The 22879-nt window shown below is 36.6% G+C and overlaps 1 protein-coding gene across 2 annotated transcripts in view; it reads left to right on the top strand.

Moving 5' to 3' along the window:
• The window catches only part of TFEC (transcription factor EC), a 37273-nt gene extending 15219 nt beyond the window's left edge, over positions 1-22054 (top strand). Inside the window, exons 3-7 of one of the 2 annotated variants that reach the window (XM_082308955.1) lie at positions 5554-5668; positions 6541-6594; positions 11060-11135; positions 19294-19441; positions 20356-22054. In XM_082308955.1, the coding sequence (XP_082165081.1) occupies positions 5554-5668; positions 6541-6594; positions 11060-11135; positions 19294-19441; positions 20356-20736 (774 nt within the window). In that variant the 3' untranslated portion in view covers positions 20737-22054. Of the gene's footprint in view, positions 1-5553; positions 5669-6537; positions 6595-11059; positions 11136-19293; positions 19442-20355 lie in introns of both variants that reach the window. The other variant, XM_082308954.1, reaches the window with a different exon arrangement.
• The last annotated feature ends 825 nt before the right edge of the window (positions 22055-22879 follow it).

The following is a 22879-nucleotide window of genomic DNA, read 5'->3' as shown; positions in this document are numbered from 1 at the left end:
TGTCCATTGCTAGACATTCATGTGGGTAACGAACCCTTAATATTTGCCACACAATCCCGCCTGTATAGCAGTTCAGACCCAAGTATTGAATATAACAAGGATGAGGCTTTTGCAGTACTTGTCTTGGACACCGCCAGCAAGCACAAGGTCACAGGCTCTTGCGAGGTGCTGCTGAGCTCAAGCCAGGCACTCGCTCAGGTACTTCAGCTGAAGTTTGCTTTTATAATTGGTCTAAGCTTCAAAGTTGAGCATCTTTCAGGACTGAGCCCCATGAATGGAAATTCTCATGTTCCAGTCTTTGCACACAGGCATTGAAGATCCCATGACACTTTATACAAAAGGAAGAACGTTAACCCCAGTGTCCTTGCCAAATGCTAACTTTGTTAATTACAGTCTGCTTTCTTTAATTCTCCTTGCAGTTTTAATTAGATATGGTATTATTCTCTTCCTGTACCACATTGTCACTAGTTGTTCCCACTTAACCATTTGCTGTGTTAAAGGTTGTTAATCTTTTGTCCAAAGCTGGCTGCATTTTAGAAGCAGGAAAAATGGCTAATTATACACTGCTATTTTTACTATGTGTGGGCTCACCCTTTCCAAGCCACTTGCATCTAAATTCTCAGACACACACACATAAATATGTGTATCATGAATGGAAAGGTTGGCAATTATGTGACTTACCAGGACTTCTCAGAACAATGCAGGTGTGAAACAATATAGCTCATGACACCTGCAGGATAAATAGATTATTTCCTGGGACTTAATGAATTTTCATTCCCAAATGTCTGTTTCCACATGTCTAAACCAAAAGCAAGAACGTGCCTTTGACGCAGTGTAATCAGCTGGAGTTTTAAAATGCTTCGGGATTCATCAGGTTTGACAGTGCTATATAAATTTAAGATCATCTTTGTACACATATCATGTAATTATGCCATTCCAAATGAGTTGTACTTTTAGTAAGATTGCATTGGATTTTTGTAAGATTATGTCAATGTATATATTTATCTTGTAATGTCTAACTGGAAGCTATTTGAAGCCTCAGTACTGCAAAAAATTGCCCTGCTTACATGACATTGTAAGAAATAAATTTCATTATGGTGTATGGAGTTTTAGTGCATATCCAAACAACTAGATGCATTTTGACACACAGTTTCTATAATATATTGTAATATATATTTTCATTTTGTAATTTGAAAAAATTATATCCCAGATGTCTAAATTTCTAAAAGACCTTCCTGCTTTGACAGATGAAAAAAGTATCTTTCCTCATGTTGTATCAAACTTGGCCAATTTCTATTTTAAGATTGTTCTCAGTGTTTCATAACATTAGCAAGGAAATTCCTTGGGATTTTCCATGCTTGATATCAATGCAGAGCAAATTCAGCTAGAGAGTTTCAACAAAATAGTTCGATACATTTTTGACTTTGTATTTTTAAAACTCCCCCATAATCAGAAATGTGAATATTTGTCAAGAAAGACCCAGTCTGGTTTGCTTTGTTTTTCCTATGTCATTTTGAAAAAATAAGAGTTTGGAAATTTTAACAGTAGGAGCACAGTGAGGTTTCATGAAGGAAGGTACATGTGGGAAGCCCGTAGCAGTCACCCCAGGCTTCCTTTGGAGTCAATAAGAAGAAACAGAGGTGATTCAGTTCACTCTAAGTGTCCAAGACAGGTCAGATTAATCACCTCCTATTTCTTCTCCTGATCCTGAATCCTGACATTGAGAGTTATTCCTCACACACTAATTCATAGCAGATGTTTCTATGTGTTACCATTTCTGTCGGACCACAGCACCTATCAAAGGTAGTCTAATTTACTGGTTCTTTATACCCACTTTGCCCTACTGTAAGTGTGAAAATGCTGTGCTGGCTGGAGAATGAAGCCAGTGTCAAAGGGAGATCACCAGTGGCTCTGTCCCCAGAGAAGCCACTTACCCATTGTAGTGGCCGTTACAACGTACTTGAGATTTCTGCTAAATGCACAGGAAGAAAGAGGCAGTTGATAGTGCAATTGGCACAACTGCTTTTGCACTCAGCAGAATCACCCAGACAAATGCTGAAGGGAGACAGCACACCTAAGTCTGGAAGAGATATAGGTATGAAGAAAACCATTTTTTGTGTGTCCTTTTTACGGCCAGATGACTAAGCTGTTTATTCTGTTATCCAATCCTTCAGTGCACTGACTGAGATGATGACAGTCTTCAGGAGGGTCAAACTTACCATTGTCTACTCCCCAAGAGTACCATACCTATGGATTATTAAAAATGGTCATATTTGTCACACCTGTGAATGTTTCAATTAGAAAGACAGATTCTGCAGCCCAGAAATTAGTGCTTTCGGATAGGTAAATGAGTAGAGAATTTTGTAGGCTCTTTGTGACAGTGCTGTTGAATAGGGTTATTCTCTGATGTCCAAGTTCTGGAGAAGAATTTAGGGCAGTTAAGATTAGATCGAAGTTTCTCTCTAATGGCATGGCAGAACACTGTTTTTTGACACTCTTAGCGATTAACACATATGTGAATCATTCTAATTAGTAAGGTTATTGGATTGTAGCCATCAGTAGATGAATGACTTGGGTTTGGGTTTCATTTTCATCATCTCCACATGGAATTATGACTCTGCTTTCCTAATGACTGATAAAAATTGCCAAATGATGAAAGAAAAAATGCTGGAGACCATCTGTGTGAAACAAAGATGATATGGGACATTTGGGAAAATATTTCATGCTTTTCACTGCTCAATGGAAGCATTAGTGCAACCAGACATAGACCATGGACAGATATTCGCTTGCAGCCCTGGCCGTGTAGGATGACACTACCCCACTGGTTCTGCTGGTGGAAGGAGGTGTATGAACTGTTACCACTCCAGACAATGGCAGCTGAGTTAGATGGAAGTACCTTCATCAACTGGGTGATCAAATTCAGCTGAAATGCCTACCTTTGGCTTTAAATTGAGTTTGCTCACCCTCTTTTGAACCTGACACACTGAAATTCTAAGTGTGTTGCTATAATTTTTTCATTTCCAGCTAAGCTGGCCATTCATGACTTTTCCTCTTGGATTTGGGCCTTGTTGTTTGAATTCACACCTTTGTTGATAGACTATAGACATTTAACTATATTTCGAGGATAAAGATGAATTATTGCTTGAAAATTAGAAGTAATCAATGATGTTTCTCATCTCATGTGTTTGTATCAAATTGTGGTTTACAATTATGATTTTTTCATGAATGGTATTGATAATCTTATAAATTAAAAAGATTACCACCAGTTTCATGCAAGTTATTGAACGCATGTACACAGCTGTGTGAAATATGTAAAATATGATAGATATGCATTTCTCATTTGTTAGATTATTTGAGTATATTCTTTTCAGTGGTTACTATTTCCTAGTATTTGACAAAAACAGTAGCCTGAACCACATAACAGCCTTATCAAAAGTCCACTGGAATAAGTGTAGGAGTCACAATGACTCTCAATATTTCATATCAGCACTAAATATGAAAATTCTGTTTTCATATGATTTCAATAAGCCAAATTCATTTACATGAATGTAGGAAGTCATTAAATATGTGTCGAGAGCTAATATGAGTTCACTCTTGTAATATAGTTATACTATCCCTGGAACAAAGAAAATGCAAAGTTAAAGCTGCAGTGAATTCTGTAATACTTGTCAGTTTACCACTCAGGAATGAAACAAAGGTGCTTAACGTGCGAATGTGCTTAGCATTCAAATCCTGCATATTAAACATAGCTTGTTCTTGAGTAATACTCAAGTGAATTCCAAACATTCTTAAAAAAAGTGTTTTCATTGAGAGATCAAATATGTAAGCAGATTTTCAAAACTGACTCGGTGTTGTGATTTCTAATGGTATTTAAGAATTGTCAGTTCTCCTAAGTAATAAACCTCTACAAATGTCTTCAAAAATGAGCATGTTATTTATGTGTATTCAGAAAGAATCCTGATTACTTCATTTCATTGTGGGTTATACAACTAGGAGAATTTAACACAAACTAGGTTGTCAGATAATTTAGTAAAGTCATTAACTAATTTAGTAAAATTATTATTTAAAAATAAAACTTATTTACAATTTCAGATTTAATATAAAAATATAGCAAGCACTGCCATGGAACAACTTCACACTGAGCACATCATTAGGAAAGTGTCTCCATTCAGAATAACTTGTGGTGAAGTTCACAGGCCCTACAAGAAGAGAAATGATCAGAGTCTAAAAAAAGCTGGTTCCCAGCAGGCCTATGGTTGGTGTCTTGGTGACCTGCCTGAAAAATTCCAGGGTGTTTCAGGATCCATGGGTGCAGAGCTGTAAAAACATGTTTTCTTGTCTATGAAAAGCAATTTTCTTAAATAACTCCTAATTTCCTTTCATGAGTTTCTCTCTCAAGTCAGTATTTGTACTCACAATTTTCCTCACTTTTTTCACCTGCTTTTTTCTCCTTTTTGTTTCTTGGACAGGTGGGCCCAAACTCAATGTCTGAGTCCTGTATGTTGGCCCCGAAAGAAAAAAAAAATTGTCTGCACAAACTTTGTATGCATGATAAAATGAAAATAAATATTGCTCTTATTGCCTTAGAAGGCAATATGAATGCAAATCTTTTTTGTGACCCTGCACTTGGACTCTCTGTATACAGCTGTTTTCACATGAACATACAGTAATATATAAGATAATGATCAATGCTGAAAGGTTGGTTATATAGTCATAGAAACTGAGTAAAGTTTGAACTGTTCTTTACAAAACTTCTACATATTTTACAGTTATTTCAGATATGTAGAATTATTCAAGTAAAAATAATATTTGGGTGATTATCTGGAATCCATAGAAACATACTTTAGTGTTACTTCTCTTTAAGTGCATTCTATGGGTTTATTTAAATAATGTTATTTACATTTTGGAAGGTAATAAGGATAATGGTATACATGATCATATATGTTATGCATGTTAAAACCATTAGGTTATCTGGTCTATCCTGACAACAGCACAGTTTCTTTCCTTAAAGCATATTCTTTGATGTTCTGTCCACTCTAATTTTGACTATTGCATCTAACTGGGTCACTGAATCTTTATACTGCTAAACCAGGCACAGTATGAAGTACCAAATCAGAGTTTAGTGATGTGGTTAAAAAATCACTGGGGAGCAGGTCAAAACCAGCAAGGTTATTTTTACTTTCAACTTAATTCATGTTTGAAGTGCAGTTGTGGTAATCCTGTTATTGGAAAATACTGTACAGAAGTAATTAAAAAACAGGCACTGGGGGCCATATCCTACCATCACTCTGCACCTGAAACCAACACAAACGGCACTTAGAAAGCTGCTTATGGAACAGTGGCAGATTGTGACTCTTCACTTTCAATTTTACTTCATACTACCTAACAGCAAACTTTCCCTTTAGACACATATACACAGCTCCTTCTAAGGAACATCAGACTCGTATTCAAAGAAGTTTGCTCTTTGAATTATGTTTTTATTTAGTCTTTTAAGTTTTTAACTTATTTTAATATTTTTTTTCTTCTTTTTCTTTCCTCCCTCTACCCCTCAAGCTATCTAGCAGCATTTTGGATATATATAACAGTGACCAGGGAATGGCACCAGCTAATATGGGTCTCACAAATGCTTCCTGCCCAGCTAATCTGCCAGTAAAAAGGGAACTCACAGGTAAAAGAACTCTGAGATTTTAGTATTTTATAATTTCAGAAGTGATGGTGTTTGTCTTAAAAGTTGAATAAACCTTACCCATGAAATAGAAGCCCATAATTAAATTTCTGAAAATTTTGCAGTTCGTAGTTTCATTTAAGGAAAAGAACAAAGACCAAGGAGAAATGTTTTCATTCTATTTTCCTCTTTCAGAATTCAGAAACCATGTTTGCCCCCTGTTTTTTATGAACATCATGCTTCTAATAAACCTAAATATTTTAGGAATCATAGTGGATTCTTCCACATGTTGGCTCCTGATCAACGGTATAAATAAATTATCATCCATTAAATTTGTTCCAGGGTAGAACAAATGGTTCTTTTAAAACCTTACAATAAGGCTATTCAAGGTAAATCTATATTAGTGGATTAACAACTTTAAAAGTTACATTCAATTAATCCAAAGAATGCTAACAACCATGTACAGTTTATTAGTGTCACTCAGAGGAAACAGTGAGTTTGTTCAGTATCTTACAAATCTGATTAACTCTTGCATTACGGGATATACAAATCCATATTCACATTAGTGTATTGTAAGTTTTATCCTGATGTAAAATACAGCAAATTGGAGAAAAATACCCCTCCATAGTATCTCTATGTTATTAAATAAAAAATGTGCAATAAAAAAATCTTAAGCAACCTGCCAGACTTGCTCAAAAATTTAGTACTGGTAGAATATAGATTTGCTTATGATCTTGTTCAATAATAAAAAGAGTAATGAAGTAAAAAGACTAGAAGGCTGCTCTTTGTGACAAGAGGCCATTTTGAAAATGTGAAAGAAGTACTGGAATTGAAACTTAAGGACCGTTTTAATAAATGTTACTTTCTGTCAGAAGCAGATACACGAGCAATGGCAAAGGAGAGACAAAAAAAGGATAACCACAATCTCAGTAAGTATATGTTCATCTTCCATCTCCTTAAATGGAATGTATGAGGAATGCTGAAATAATATACATTATCTACCACATCTCTGGTCTTCTAGATCAGCATCTTACTAGGGTAATCAAGTTGAACTCAGTCTGCAAACACAATCAATCACATAGCTTTCTTCCCTGAAATTAATTTCTTTCTCTGACTTTTGTCTTTCAAAATACTTAGCATATTGTAATGAATTTTTTTCCATATCACCTCCTGCTGCTATGTTTATATTCTACAGTTGTACATACATCCTGCACACTTTACTTGATGCTGTCTTTAAGAGTTACAGCGCAAAACAGACAAGAAGGGAGGCAAATGAAAAAAACAACAACGAAAATCCAAAATCTTCACACCTTACTTGCTGAAGCACCTGAGTGAGAGGCTGTATCTCTCTATGGGTGACGGAAAAGAAAAAAAAAATTACAGAGGATACAGACAACTTCTAAATGCTAGTTAAGCACTTAAAGTTGCAGAAATTGTATGTCACAAAAGGAGATCAGGGCAGGACTGGGTGAGACTCACGGTGCTCTGACTCTGCTCTGATACCCAAGCCTCCTAACCTCCATAGGCTGGGATACACTCTTGTTTCCTTTATGGAGAACAATGCAGCCATGTACAGATGTTGGGCATTTCAGTTCTACAGGAATAGTCTTCTGTATTTTAGGCTTAGAACATAGTGAAATTCATAGTTCAGTGTCTAAATATTAAACTTATAAAAATAAAAAAAAAAATTTGGTTTATCCAGAATAGAAAAAAAAATCATTTTTATTGCTGAAGGAAGATTGCCTATAAAATTAGGCAATTTTTCCCTCTAAGAGTAATTTGAAAAAAAAAACCCTGAAGAATTCTTTTTTGTAAAGTGTTGAATAAAGCAATTACATTTTCCAGTTCTCCCCTCCACTTTTTCCAGCAGAAATAGTCTGGGAGTTGGACTCGATGATCCTTATGAGTCCCTTCCAACTTGAGATACTCTATGATTCTATGAATTTAAACCTAAATTGGTAATTAGTTAATAGCCACTATTTAGATCTTTGTTCTCTGGCTATTCTGTTAATCTTAGAGGGATTTATGGCTTTACTTGCATGAAATTACGTACCTGGAAGTATTCATGCACTGGTACAATGTGTTAGCAATCACTGCGGACAACTTTCTGCTACTTGGACTTTCCAGAAGGCATCCTTATTCCTGTCTGTATGTTTTTGTGTATTACAGATATAGACCATGTAGGTTTTTAGGCCTGTTGCTAGCACATCTTCCCTGAAGTGCCAGTGCAGCTGCTGCTTGTCTTGTTTGGGCAGGAATGGGGATATTTTGCTGGACTAGGAAAGGTGGTGGGTGGGAGTTGTCTGGAAGTGTGAGAAAGGAAAAGACAGGCACACACATACATTAGGGATGCCAGGGCTTACCTTTGCCTCCGTTGTTTATTTTGGTTCTGAGATCATCCTTCCTGAACATAGAAGACATGCCTGAGAACTGTCCCTCACCACTGGCAACTGAGCTGAAGGTTGTGTGCCAGGATGATAGCATGCAGATGTGCAACATCTCTTCTGGTTTGGCTCTAGGTGTACACTTCAGAGCTCAAAGTATCTCTGGAGACAGCTCTACTATCTGGTGGTTTGGACATATTAATTGATTACATATAAAGGCTTTACTGGTGCGATTTACTCTTTTATGAATACCAGTTTTTTACAGATGTTCGGAAAAAGCAATTTTCGAAACCTTTTTTTACAAACATTTGTGTTTCATGTTGAATTAAGGTCTATGTTTTAAAGAAATGTTCTTCTACCTCCTCATACCAAGGAGGAACTAGAAAAACATTCCTTTTGAAAAACTGGATCCTCAATGACAACTTGAAAAGGGATTCATATCTAAAAATGGAACATCTTCTTGTAACAGCAAGAGTTTAAACCATTACTAAATGTTTTTTGGTTTTGTCTTTTTTTTTTTTTCCAAACAAATTATTAAGGGTATAATGTTTGTTTGCTATATGGTCATCATGTCCATGTAGTTTACAATTTAGTTTTCTGGTTCGGCTTTGGTATAATTTAGTACTTGAAATATTATTGATAGCTCAGGATACCACTGGAACTGCAACAGACATAAATCAGGAAAGTTCTATTGAAACACTTTTCCACACTTCAAAATTTCCCCCCTAATTCACTAGCATAATCATTTGGAGTTTATTTTCAGGTAAAAAACACAAAAATAGAAAGAAAAAGAATATTGTAAGTGTTAATTTGTAAAGGAAATTTTTTCTTTGCCTTGTTTTATAGCCAATGTTTAATTGACTACTTTTTGATGAATTTCTCACAGAGATTTTCCACAATGTAAATGTTCATTAAACAACAGCTATTATGCCATATGACTGTACAGTTAATGCACACTCTTTAACTCTTTTTACCCTGCTATTATTTTGCCAACATAACTGAAATACATCTTTTAAATTGCTCGATTGCTCTGTGCTTCGGTACACTGTGTTCTCCTACAAGATCCAACACATTCATGCCAATGGGATGCAAGGGGTCACTTAACAGTACACTCAGGAGTAGATTATAACCCTGTCTCCTGAATATGTGACTCATGACTACACAACCTGAGATGCTTTAATCTGTTGAGTGAAATTCCTGTTTCAAGAGAGAGTAAGGCAAGATAATACATCTCGCTAAGGCAGAGCACTTCACCAAGGTAAATAACAACACCTAGGGAGATCCTTGAGCTGGAATCAGCTACGGAGGAAATAGCTGACTGCCACACAAACCTAAGAGCCTCACACAAACAGGACAAAAAATACCTTTATGTATTGGAGGAAGTAAGAAACTAAAAGTCATCTATGTGGTGGGGCTGAAACTGAAAGCGATATGCTCGTATGACTGTGAGAAGGTTGAAGTCAGCCTAGGAAGACCCACCAGGCTTCCCTTGACTGCACACTTCTAATTTAACTCCACCAGGCTCTAAGGGCTGGCTTTTTGTACTTGTATTCAGAATTAGGACATCAAACTTTAAGTGCACGTCTCCATGCACGGATGAGGGGATCATGTATTTGTGTTCTAGGCTGCCCTGCGTGGGTCAGCTGTGGTCTGACAGAGTATAATGGCATTAGAATATTGAGCCCAAAGTAAGGTCTTCCAAGAAGCAAGGGATAACAGAAATGGCTCAATGCAATACTAGTGATGTACCAAAGCTGAATCCTGTCTACTCAGTGAGGTTTGGGTTGAGTCAAAGTGCAACAAGAAGGCAATGGGCAAAAGTGCAAGTTCACGCTAGTAGAACATCACGGCTGGTTTCTGACAGCTAGCAGTACCACAATGGGACTCCTACAGCGTTTGTCCTTCTTCCTCCTCAAAACATTTTTTTTCTGGTAGAAAGAGAACTTTTTGCCATTTGTACAGGATTTCCACTTTGTCTTTTAGTCTTGTCATAACTAGGCTACCCAGGAGATGGGTATATACAAGAAATCCCCCAAAGCAATATGTCCTTCAGGCCTATCCACTAGAAAATGAGATCTCTGCATGTAAAAGCAGCTGGAGAAAAACTAGTGAGAAAGCAGAGGAGAATTCTCTCTAAATTAGTGAAATGGGAAGCAGGAAGGTGACAGACCCTTTGTGCAGAGAAGGGGCACACGATCCAGTCTAGATACCAGTCCAATGCTGATAAAGTGGACTGAGAGCACAGAGAGGGGAACTAATTTTAAGAGGCTTATCTTGTTTTTTTTCTTTCTAACTAAATTGCAACTAAAAGAAGATGCCATATATAGTTTGTCTTAGGGGAAGCAGAAATTTCAATACAGATTTTTTTTTTATTGTTTAAATTTATGTTTTAAAAGTTATTGTAAATACACTTGTGCTGTCCATCATCAAAGGAAAAAAATTTGTTGGGGATGAAGTATTTCTGGTACACAGTGTTTCTAAGTTTCAATGAAGGGATATGGTTGCAGTTATGTCCTCTCTGTAGTTTGCAATGCTGATAACAGTAGATAAGGGATAATGAAGCTGTTAACCATGATCTGTAGCAGGAGTTGTGACAAAATATGAAATGCTGGATGAGTTGTCTTGTGTCCCTGTTGAAATCATTAGCAAATTCCACTAAGCTGAAAACTCCATTGTGTGGGAGCAGGGTGGAGAAAGGATACATAAACATCAGAAAAAAAAAGGAAGTGTTAGCTCACATTTAGACAATATGTGACTATTTCATTCTCTAAGACTCTAGTTGTAAATGGGGGAGAAACCTACAGGTAGGGTAAGATACAGAGATGGTACTAATCATGGAATTTGTCCTGAGAGTAAGTCAGAGACAGGTAAGAGACCATGTTGGGCCATCTCTTTGAGGAAGAAATTTTCTGTACATCAACTGACTTGTTTTTAACTAATTGAAATGTTTTATGTTGAATTTCTTCAAGAATATTTCACCATAAAAATAGTAACTGTTCCTTTTTAACAGTTGAGAGAAGAAGAAGGTATAATATTAATTACCGAATCAAGGAGCTTGGCACACTCATCCCCAAGTCTAATGATCCGTGAGTTCAACAGTCTTTCCTATAATAAAGTTTATAGTTTAAATACAGAAAAAAAAAAAAAAAGACAGTTGCATATACTGGCTATAGGATTGAATAATGGGATATGAAGTCTTCCATGCTGGGTCACTGGCTCAGATCAGGCTGTCAAAGTAACAAACCTTTGACAGATTTTTGGTGCCTGTTGGGAAAACTTATGTGAAACGATAATAAAATGAAAACAATTCCAGGGTGTTTAAGAGACTGCCACATCAGGGAGAAAAACAGAAACCAAACAAAACCAAAAAAAAAGAAAAAAAGAAGATGAGCCAAACAACAGAAAGCCCAGCTCTCTGTCCCTGGAAGCAATTTTGTGGTGTCTCTGGAGAAGGAAGGAGTGATGCTTTCAGCCCTTGCCATGGGCCCTCTAGTGGGATAAAACAAAATGCATGTTGTCACTGTCTGCCCTTTGCTTAAGAAAAAAAAATCAGCTTAAGAGTCTGTAGACTGAGCATTTTTCAAAAGTCCTCCACTCAGTGCAGGGAAAACAAGTCCTAAAATGCAAGGATAAAAATAATAATTGCTATAATTGCTATAATAATAGCATTTTATACTAATGCATATACTTACAGTAACACAAAATGCATATTGCTTAAACTATACCTGCATTCCCTTAAAGCTTATATTTGTCATCAATATGAAAAAAGCCGCCTCGGTAGGAAAGCCTATTGCAGGATTAGCAATAACAACTCAGTATGATACTTAATGCTGAACTTTAGCCTCAGATTTCTCGTGACACTCAGGGAAGCCTTAAGAGCATGCACTAGCATGATTGTGACTCGCATAAAATTGATTATACAGATTTTGTCTTTATCATTTGCATGTCAATACAGACCTGCATGATACTTCAAATGAAAATATCTATTGATATGTCAGGCTTTTTTTTTTTCCTTAGGACTGAGAAACTTTTGATTATATTAAGAATTTCTATAACAATATAAAGCTGTGTGAGACTTACATAAATACAAGGTTGGCATAACAAGCCACTTGGAGTGAAATCACCAGAGAGAAAGTTAACATACCACATCCATTTTAGAGAATTCACGAACTCAGCTCCTTCTACAGCATCCACCCAAGATTAGATAAATGGGCATGCTCTTGTTATTAATATAGAATTAGGTGTTACAGCTAAGTTAAAACAAGAAGTGCTTTAAATACCTAAATAAAGTTTTGGCCATATGTGATCCGTTGCAAACACAGACTGGTAGAAGAGTTTTAATTTTGCTGGTGCATCTTTCAGTATTCAAGACTGTTTGGGCAAATAATTGAAAGATTTCTCAGAAAAACAGTGGATGGCACTGTTGGTTTGCAGCTATAAAGCAATAATGGAAGCAAGTTATACTGCAATTAGAAATGGGCATGAGGTACAAATTCCAGCTGCAATTTTTGATTGCCTACAGAGGTGTTTCAATTACATGTTTTTGTCTGGATTCAGGCTTAGTTTATGAACTGATTCAAAGCATTAATACTTAGAGCAATCACTTAAGCTCTTCTTAAAATGAATAATCTGGACCTGTAATTTTGCTGCAGTAAGTGAATGATGGATTCACAGATTTTGGTGTTGTTGCCTTATGAAAAAGTTTCAGGTATAGATCCTGAAGACATCGCCTTTTCTTGTTTTAGTCTGCAAACCCATGACTGAGTTCAACAGTGTGACAGCCCCAGAGTGGCTTGTGTTCACAAAAGCACAAGGTGAACTTAAGTGTCTCACGTTCTGAGGACTGCTGTCTTCAAAAGGCTGGTAATCAGTACTGCTTCTGAAAATAAGCTTATTTAAAAGCTTTCAAGTTGGTGTTAAGAAAAAAGAGGCATCAAAAAGTACAGGATGCTTTTGAAAAACTAGATTATAACATAACTTTGCTATAGCTTGGTGCCAGGTTAAAGTAATCCAAAGAAGTGTAAACACTTTTTTTTTTTTTACATTTGTATGTGCAAATACATTAATTTGATCATGTTGTTTTGTTGGCTGAGCAGATCAAAATTATTATTTCTTTCTGGTATGGTCCTGTGTTGCCAAATCATAACTCAGTGTCCTTAGCCTCTCTTTCAGTTCTTGCTTTTTCCTTCATAACACCTTACTGTGCCCCCAATCTGCCCTCTTCTTTGAAAGAAAGAGATGTATCATCTCTTACAATACTTTATCTGTAATATTTTATCACACATAGCATTTTCACCTCATATATTGATTTTAGAAGATTCTTCTTATAGTGGCAACTTAGCTGGAAAAGGAAAAAACCTTACTGATGCTTGGACTAATGACAGTGAAGCAAATCAGCCTTTGCATTGAAGAGCAAATACTACTATAACTAAGCCATTGTGGTTAGCATGCCTGTCCCAGATGGCTTGCTTCAAGAAGATTGCATTCAGACTCAGGAACAGAAAAGGACATTTTTGATGCTATTTGGAAACCTTTTATGATTTATATTTCTTAGAAGTGGTGTGTGGGGTTTTTATTTCACTTGTGTTTTGTTAGTTATATAGTGAACTTGTTTGGCTCCTGCAGAGCTTCCACAGGGACTTTCTTTTGACTGGCTTAAACCCCTCTTCTTTTCACTTTTTTTTTTTTTTAATTTAATGATGAAAAGTGTGGATTACATTGCTTAAATGAATGGGTGTTTTAAGTTCACTTCATCAGCGTTAGAAAATGGAGATAAGTTGCAAAGAACTTTGACTCTTTTGTTTGATTTTCAATGCGTAGATATCCAAGTGGTAGATGATTCAGAAATGCAAAACAGTTATACAGAATAATTCAAGAACACAATAAAAAAAGGCCCACAATACCCAGTCATATTTTGCTGAAAAACTCATAACCTGCTCCTTTGAATATACCTACCTTTCCATTCATGGGCCCTTTGTGTTCAGCCTTTCAGAACCCAGTTTTAGGTGGTTAACAGGACTTCACGTTGTGATAGTCTGGAAATGCCTACACAAGAACTATTTTATGGTAGCTGAACAAGGATTGCCAGAAGTACTAAGAAAAAAATATCTTTCCTTTAAGAATTCTAGTCATTTTACAGAACCGGGATGTTAAGGGAACCACTGAGGATTTAGGCAGAAGTAGTGGGTTGCTCTCTCTCTCTCTCTCTCTGCATCTGCCTGTGCCTGACCTTCTGTCTGTTGTCTGTGGACAGCCCTGCTAACAGCCAGCACGGCCACATTTCTTGTAAAGGAAAAGCTTGTGTACACTCATGCTATTATAAAATGGAAACTTGCTGCCCCTTTCAGGAGAATACACCTTGTAATTGTGCAGGTCATCAAAACAAGTACAAAGTCCTTCGAAGTATTTCTTTGAGCAAGCATAGTTTAAAGCTAATTTCTCAGAAATAGGGAAAGAAATGGTCTACAAACATAGTTTCAGCTTCACAAATGTATTTGTTATTAGTAAATGCTCTGTGGCTGGCAAACTCTGTGACTATCATACTCTCCCAAACTCTGGTTTTGTTAATTTGTTTTAATCTTAGATGATCTGATGCTCTCGTCCTTCCTACAGGAGTTCAACTTGTGTAAACTAGTGAAGCTCCTTTGACTTCAACAAAGTTATGTTAATGGAAATGAGCTGAAGATCAATCTCATGGCTATGTTTCTTTTCTCCAAAATGAGAAACTCTCCTAGGTGAGAGTTACATGTTTTCGTTTGGGCATTTGAGATCTGTGGAGAGATTCAGCTGGTAAAGTTAGGAGGAGCTGGGATTCAGAGACTAATAAAACAGAATGTCTTTTTTACTCATTTGCTACTTTTTCAGGCAAATCATGTTAAGTGTGGTAGACCTCTGTTAACTAAACTAGATAACACATGTGTAGCTTGCTAAAAATTTCAAATTATTGTACCATATGCAAACAGAGAGGCAAAGACAATCCTCCTTTGCAGAGGTCATCGCTGATGACCAGACATGCAAAACTTCTTAGTGCTCTCAACTGACTTGTTTCATGTGTAGAGTTTCCCATGTGTTTCAATACTTACAGGATGGAGCCTTACATAGATACAATAAAAATGAAGAATAAGGAAAAAAAAAAAAGAAAGGAATTAATAGACAGTGAAAAAGTAAAATGAAAAAAAGAATTCCTGCTGTCTCCAAAGACTAGTTGATCTATATCGAACTTCGTAGGTTCCAAACAGTTATGAATGCAACTATTTTGTCTGTTTTAATAAAGCAATTTCCAATAAAATGACTAACAACTGCCAGTGGCTGCACAGTTTTTAAAGGTTCTAATGGAATTTTAGGAACGGAATTTGTCATTTCAAATTTTATCCCTATTATATATTGAGCAAGCACAATGTATCAATCTCTAAAAAGCAAACCCCACAATTTCCTAGTGCCACTTTTATCATTTTTCAGATAACTTTATTTGCACCCAATTTAGAATTCAGCATTTTCAGAGAAAAAACAGAAAACCAATAACTGATCAGAGAATTTCTGAATTCTTCTTATGCACTTGCTGTGCTTGGATTTAATTCACCATCAAATGCTGAGGTGTTTTTTTCTTCCCATCATAGATGAATCTGCTTGCCTGCCTGCTAATCAGAGCTAGATGCGTCACAGGCTATTGCTATGCAGGCACCGCCCCTGTGCTATTCTCGCCGTTTGCCTTCATCCTCACTAGTTATATTGCTACTCTTCCAACCCTGCACATCTGCAGGGTTTCTCCATAGCACTGTCCTGTGACTGCTGCATGGTGCCCTGGGCTAAAATGGATGGAGTGTGTCTGTGATGCAGAACCAGCACAGACATCTCTGGTATTTTTTTTGTGCTCCTGGTATAGAGAGACATGGAGTGAAAGACATTTACTTCTAAGGTCACCAGCTGATCCTTTGCTGTGTTGCCTTCAGACATTGGAAAATTTAACTTCAATATTCCTCGTTTAATGAGACACCAACCAGTATATGTACATATGAGTAGAGATGTAGAAGGTATGTGGGATATACGCACACGCACAGATATGCACACACACGCAAAATAACAGTCTCTTAAATGACAATAGTAACCACAGCATTTTCATCCTAGATCTCCACAACAGTTTTGCCTCTCAGATTTGTAAATATTACCACAAAAGAGATCTATCGGTATGTATCTCGTGGAAGCTGACCAGATCCATCTCTCTGGCAGTTTGAATCCAGGAATTAGCCCTCCAGTGAAGATTTATTTCAACCTATGAGAAAAAATATCATTACCATATATGTAAAAATTCAAACTATTAAGGCAACATGAATTAAGAGTAAGCAATATCACAAAGGTTGTCAATTATGTGTAACATGAATGAATTTCATCACAAAAAGATTCCAAATACAGTCATGAATATATGAGTTATTCATACGTCAATTAGAAAAATTAACCAAAAATATTTTTTCTGAATTTGATTTTGGATTCATAACATTTTATAACTGACATGAAATTGTTTGTGAAATCACTATGAAGTATTTGCCAAATATGTGATATATGCATATTTTTCTCTTACTGTTACCTCTTAATTATTCCCATTTTGCCAGCTATGGATTAATTTCTAGTTTCATAGTGCTACATTTTTCTGTTCAGACCATCAGTCCAAAACTGGCTTAGTTTTGTCTTAATTACATGTTAGGAGGAGCTGACCCCCCTTGCCTAGGCAGATTGTGTTTCTCTAGAGCTTATGATATAGGTCTTCTTATTGCTGTAGCGCTTTTCAAATTTGTCATGAAAATGTCCTAAATCAGTCGTTTTCACTTGAAATTAAACAAAACCCTTCTGTAATTCTGAGCTATATATAGCACATATAGCTCATATCTATGAGCTATATATAGCACATATAGCTCATATCATACATCATATCATGGCACTGGAGATTCCCAGTTTGAAAAGTTGTTGTCCTCCTAAATTTAGGTGCTCCTATTTATTCAGGAGTGCTCTGGTGTAGACAGACAGGCACTTCGCTGCCTTTCAAATTCCACTGCAATTCAGGCATAAATAGGGACCTCTCAGTATTTTACCTAACTTTCCAAAGAGGTCTGAAGAAAACAAGATTATAATGTGGTGATGGCAGTCAAAGATTTGTCCAGAAAATAAACATCATGTGTACTAAACACTTCCTTAACCCTTACATTGTAAACATAGGTATCCCACATGTGAGAAGAAAGTCCTCTCCTAGGAAGGAGTCTATGGGATGCTGGCAGAAAAATGTTCCGTCCTCCCACCTGGGCAAGAAGTACAGAGAGAGGAAGGAGGAGGCACAGGGACTGCCAAAAGATGATTCAGCTGTCCTGAGGCAGACAGGTTCTTCTCTTGGCTCCCACTCCCACCTCTGCTTTAGCTTTTTGACCAGGGGTGGTCTAAATGAGAATACATACCCACTTCAGCGAGCAGCCTCTGATGTTTTGGCTTTGTAGACATCAGGGTCGGAGACAATAATTATTTTCTCTCTGAGCTCCTCTCCTAATCCCAAAAGCTGTGCATTCATGGCCCACATCACTGAGACAAAGGGACATCCCAATGTGCTGGAAGCCCACAGTTTCTGTGCTGCCCAGAGAGGACAGAGATGTGAATTCGAGCCCTCTCTGATCAAAAAGCTGGTTCTCTCAAATCTCTAGGAAATGATCTAAATTCTAGGATATGGTTAAACACTGTGATGTCTTATCACAAATAATTTTGCATGTTCTTCTGAGAATCTTTAAAGCTATCAGCTCTGTCAGGTTTTATTCCTAGTACAGTGCATCAGGAAAGGCCAGGCAGTCTGGGTCCCCAGATCCTGTACCTGCCTGGCTTTTGCCCTATACATTCAGTAGAAAGACAACTGCCTCAGTGGAAGTATCTAAGGCTGCTTAGCCTTGGGATAAGGGTTCAAGGTTCCTTAGGCACTTACTCTGAGAGGCTGAATGTAAAGCATAGACACTTCTGCAATAAATCCACTCCAGATCACAGTTTTACTCACTGTAGGTGAGCATGCGAGTAAGAGCAAGTCTCATTAAGTAAAGCAACCAAGTAGTAATGGAAAGTGAAGATTGACTGGAGTATAATTTATATTTCTTTTTGACTCTATAAATGCCAGAGTATCAGTATATGTATTTAGAATAGGTAGTTAAAAAAAATGCGCTAAGGTGGTTACTTGTCACTCGCAACCTCAGATTGTTATTGGTTTAAACAGCTTTTTCCTTCTCAGGTTGCTTTATAGCATCAGAACCTTTGCCAATCTTCTGCTCGGTCTAAGCCATCTTGTCATGAAGTGGATAGTTTGGATAAACCCTTCTGTTTGTATATATAATGCAGCAAGCCCATCCTGTACCATAAAATACTGAACTTTATTAGAAATTAAATATTTTTAACAAATTTCATTCTTGTTCCAAGGCCTCCAAGACCTTACATAAAGGAATACATGGAAAGTCAATAAAGCGGTACATGAAAGTCTTCGAACAGATGCATTTGAACATGTGTATTGTTGTTAGTAAGACTGCTTGTAAGCTGGAAGTTAAACCATGATTTCCTGAATGATGGACGTGTTTAATCTTACTTTTTTGTAAGGCTTTTATTTTGACTTGAGGTCTGCATGTAGCTGTAGATTTTAACTTGGTTTATATTGTTTCAAGATTTTTGAATGGGATTTTTGTCATTCCATAGCCATTATGGTTACCAAAGTGTGATTTGTCTGGTCTGTCATCAATGAGGAGTGGCATTCAGCACAGACCATTTTTTTCTCAACAAGCGTAAAAGCAACCTCATTAGTAAGTCAGGTAAAAAGGAGTAGTATATTCAAAATGATCTTTAAAAATTTAGGCTTAAGTCCTCAGTAATGTATATTTCCTAGTTCATTAATGCAGAAATACTGCACATAGATTTTAATCTTAGAGTTAATAATAAAAGCAATTTTCACTAAAAATATAAAAACTGTAATGGTAGAATCATGATATTGCATTTAGCTCTCCCACAAAAAGTCACTTTATTACTTTCTTTTGACACTTATTTTCATTCTGGGATTAATTTTACTATATAAGGGCTTCTTAACTATTCTATTAAAATTTCCATTCAGAAGCAATAATATCTAAGAGTGAATAATAGTCATGTAAATCATTATTTCATATTAATGTAAAAGATTTTGTAAGTTCTTATGAATTCTGCTGACATGCACAATTGTGAAAAGGTTATCTCTACATTCTGCAGTGATATGCGCTGGAACAAAGGAACTATTTTAAAAGCATCAGTGGAGTACATCAAGTGGCTACAAAAAGAACAACAGAGAGCCAGAGAATTAGAACACAGGCAGAAGAAATTAGAGCATGCTAACAGAAGACTTCTACTCCGAATTCAGGTTTGTATAAGAGCGTCGCCAGGAACTACAAAGCTTTCTAAGTACTTATCCCTCATCAAATTTTATTAATCTATATCATTTTTTCCCCAAATGGCGTTTATTAAAAATGAATTGGCTTTCCCTATTTATTGCTGTGTATATTGGGGATGAGGTATTTTTTAGATTTCTAGGAAATTCCTTTGATAATTAGACCTTATATAAAGGAATACATAGAAAGTTAATGAAGTATTTGTACAAACAGTTTCCTTATGTATGTATTAGAGCCAGAGCAAGACAAAAAAAGGAAGCAAAAAAGTATGTCCCTGCAGCCAAAAATTGATACTGGACACAAAATTCCCTTCAGTATTTTCATTTTCCCTTTGTAACCATTTCACGTTACACTTCCTTGGGTATAGTGTGCCATGTTATACCTGCTTGTATGAAGCAGCAGAATATGGCCCTGCATGGCTTGAAATGCAAGATTTGAATACAGACACATGAAGATGAGACAGATGATAGACAGACATAAAATCAATCATCTTATATATGGTGATTTACACATAAATCTGTATATCATAAGCATCATCAAGTAAAGTATCTTCTGTTTCTCTGGATAGCAGTGGTTAACGAAATGGAAAGTTGCAACATTTTTCTGTCACCTTCATTGGGTTCAGTATGCAATGGTTTTAGAGAGGCTGTCCTACCTCATGTTCCCATAGGACAGTTGCTTAACAACAGGAGGGGAAATAAAAACACTTGAGTAGCAAATTTTCATAGATTAACAATTTCACATTTTAAAATGTAGTCTCACAACTGGACAAAAGGTATAATTAATTTGCATGTACAATCCGTATACTTATTGCAATAGTTCTGAAGACACTGTTTTGTCTTTTAAAGTCATTATCTAATTGTTTGTTTTTTTTTTTTAATGTTAGGAACTAGAGATCCAGGCACGTGCACATGGCCTTCCAGTCATGTCTTCACTTAGTGCTGTTGATTTAGCTGCCCAGGTCATCAAGCAACAGTCTTATCCAGAGGAGAACTCTGTAGACTACTCTCAACAAATGCCTCTGGCACATGGACCAAATTCAGATGTTTGCGATGGATCTACAGCCTTTTCTGATCCACTTTCACACTTCACGGATTTGTCCTTCAGTGCAGCTTTAAAAGAAGAACAACGGCTAGAGGAAATTTTACTGGATGACACGGTGTCGCCATTTGGAACAGACCCACTCTTGTCCTCCACATCTCCAGCCGCATCGAAAGAGAGCAGCAGGAGAAGCAGCTTTAGCACAGATGATGGAGATGATTTATAAAAGCAGAAAGGGCCTCATACTTCTCTAAACCACTTGCTAAAAGACTGAGTTGAATGTAAGCATGGTGTTTGTGCTTATTTTAAATACCAATAAGGAGAGCTACTGTGAAGAGAAGCGTTTAAATCAACCTTTACTTCATAGGAAAATGAGATGGACATGAACTCAAATCACTTTGCCCCAAATTCACACCATCTGTTCACAGCTGACATTTGCACAACTCTTTCTTCACTGGGATGTTTTTACTATCGTTCCATGACTTTTTACAGTGCTATGAAAATGGTTACCACAAAAGGAATACCCATGTTACAAAAGTATATTCCAACTCTCTCTTCAATTTGCATTCACTATTCTCTGCTATAAACATGATTTAGTCATTTTTAAATTTCTCTTTTTTATATAACTAAAAATTCTACAAAATGTGAAAAAACAGGGAACTATTTAAGCTGGGAACTATAGAGATGTTACAGGTCTTAAAATCAAAAAAACCAGACAGTAATGCTTTCGCACAAGTGGAGTGAGCATGAAATTTAAAGTGTGTAGGCTTCTCTTTAAAAGGAGAAAATCCATTAAGCTTTTCATGGAATTCCATTTTTTAAAAATTTCATTTGTATAAAAAGAACAGTCTTTTAATATATGTTTTAATGATACAGAAGAAAAATGGAAACTAACATAATGACAGAGACTCAAACAAATTCAGGCAGAGATATGACGTTTCAGCAGAAAGACTGTATGGATGTACAAGACTCAATAAAGATACTCTGTGTTACAATCAGCACAATTTAAAACAAGCACTACCGGTAACAGTGCTATGTCAGCTTCTTATTCCAAGAATATTGAAACTGTGTCCTTTTTTGTGTAGAAGAGATCAGAATTCAGGGACACAACAGTGTGCTTCTGGACAATGTTTTCAGTGTCCTTTGGCAGTACAGTAAGGTTTTTCCAAAGGGACTCTACTTTCTCTATACGCGTGCCTTTGATCCATTTGGAAATGGAGGGAAATGGCAAGATTCACATTGCATACACTTGAAACAAAGAGAATTTCATTTTAAATTTGGCTTCGGATTCACTACAGAAGAGCTGAAAAGGAAGACTTTTCAAACCGAAGGGGACATTCAGAAGTGTTGATGTGATGCGCTGCTTCTCATAACTAGCTTGCTAGGAGAGGGCATTCAGAAAATGTGTTTTGATGACTTAGTAAAGTCTTGGCAGTTAGAGGGCAGGTAGAAGGCATGTCATTTTTATATATAGTGAAATTCTGGAGAGTGATGTATGTTCCTGGAGGACATTAAGTGCAATCATTCTAATTGTAATATTAATACATGGGAAAATAAGCTGGCACAGGTTCTTCATAGCTCTTCCTCAACCAGAGCCAAAATATCACATTAGGGAGTTCTCTGATGATTCAAAATACGTTTCAAAAGTGTGTATTAATTTTGCTGTCACTGAGCCTGCCTCACACCCCAGAAGTGTCACAGGATTGGAAATAGTACAAAGAGATTAAAATGGATTGTTGTTTGCATTAATGTTTTAAATGTATTTAAACATATTATTCGAGAACAGAGCAATTGTTTCTTCCTGTTGCCTCTTCTGTTATTGGTACCTGGGTCCTCCTCACAGTCCTTGTGAGGTTTGTGTTCCTTCAGGGACGTAGCCCATTCCTGACCAACTCAGAGTGAGTCACAGTAGTTTCTTAATTGGAAAGTTAGCAGTGGGATAATAAATTACGGATGGCTACAGAAGACGATGGAGTATCCAATTTCACAAGAATATTTATGTTTTTAGGAAACTTAAGGATTTTTATGAGCCAATGCAAACTACTTGGATGTAAGCTGAACAGAGCAGAACTGATCTTCTTGTTGCATATGTGTGGGGTCCCAGACAGCCCAGCACACACCTGACCCTCAGAAGAGGCTAAGATATGCTTCTACTGCATGGTTAAAAATAATAACAACAACAAACAGTCTTCTGGTCATTTTCTTTTATTTTTTAGCATGGACGAAAGGAATGGAAAGACAAATGAGTATTAACCAAAGGCAATTGAGCATAGAACTGATCAGCATTTTAATTGGAGTGCTTCTATAAATTAAACTCATTAGAAGAGGAACCCCTTTGTCATAGTTTTGCCAAAGACTAGCTAATATTG

Source organism: Platalea leucorodia (assembly GCF_965183815.1).
Source record: "Platalea leucorodia genome assembly, chromosome: 4".
Lineage (NCBI taxonomy): Eukaryota > Metazoa > Chordata > Aves > Pelecaniformes > Threskiornithidae > Platalea > Platalea leucorodia.
The sequence above is the reverse complement of the archived record's forward strand: the minus strand, read 5'-3'. Positions and strand labels throughout refer to the sequence as shown.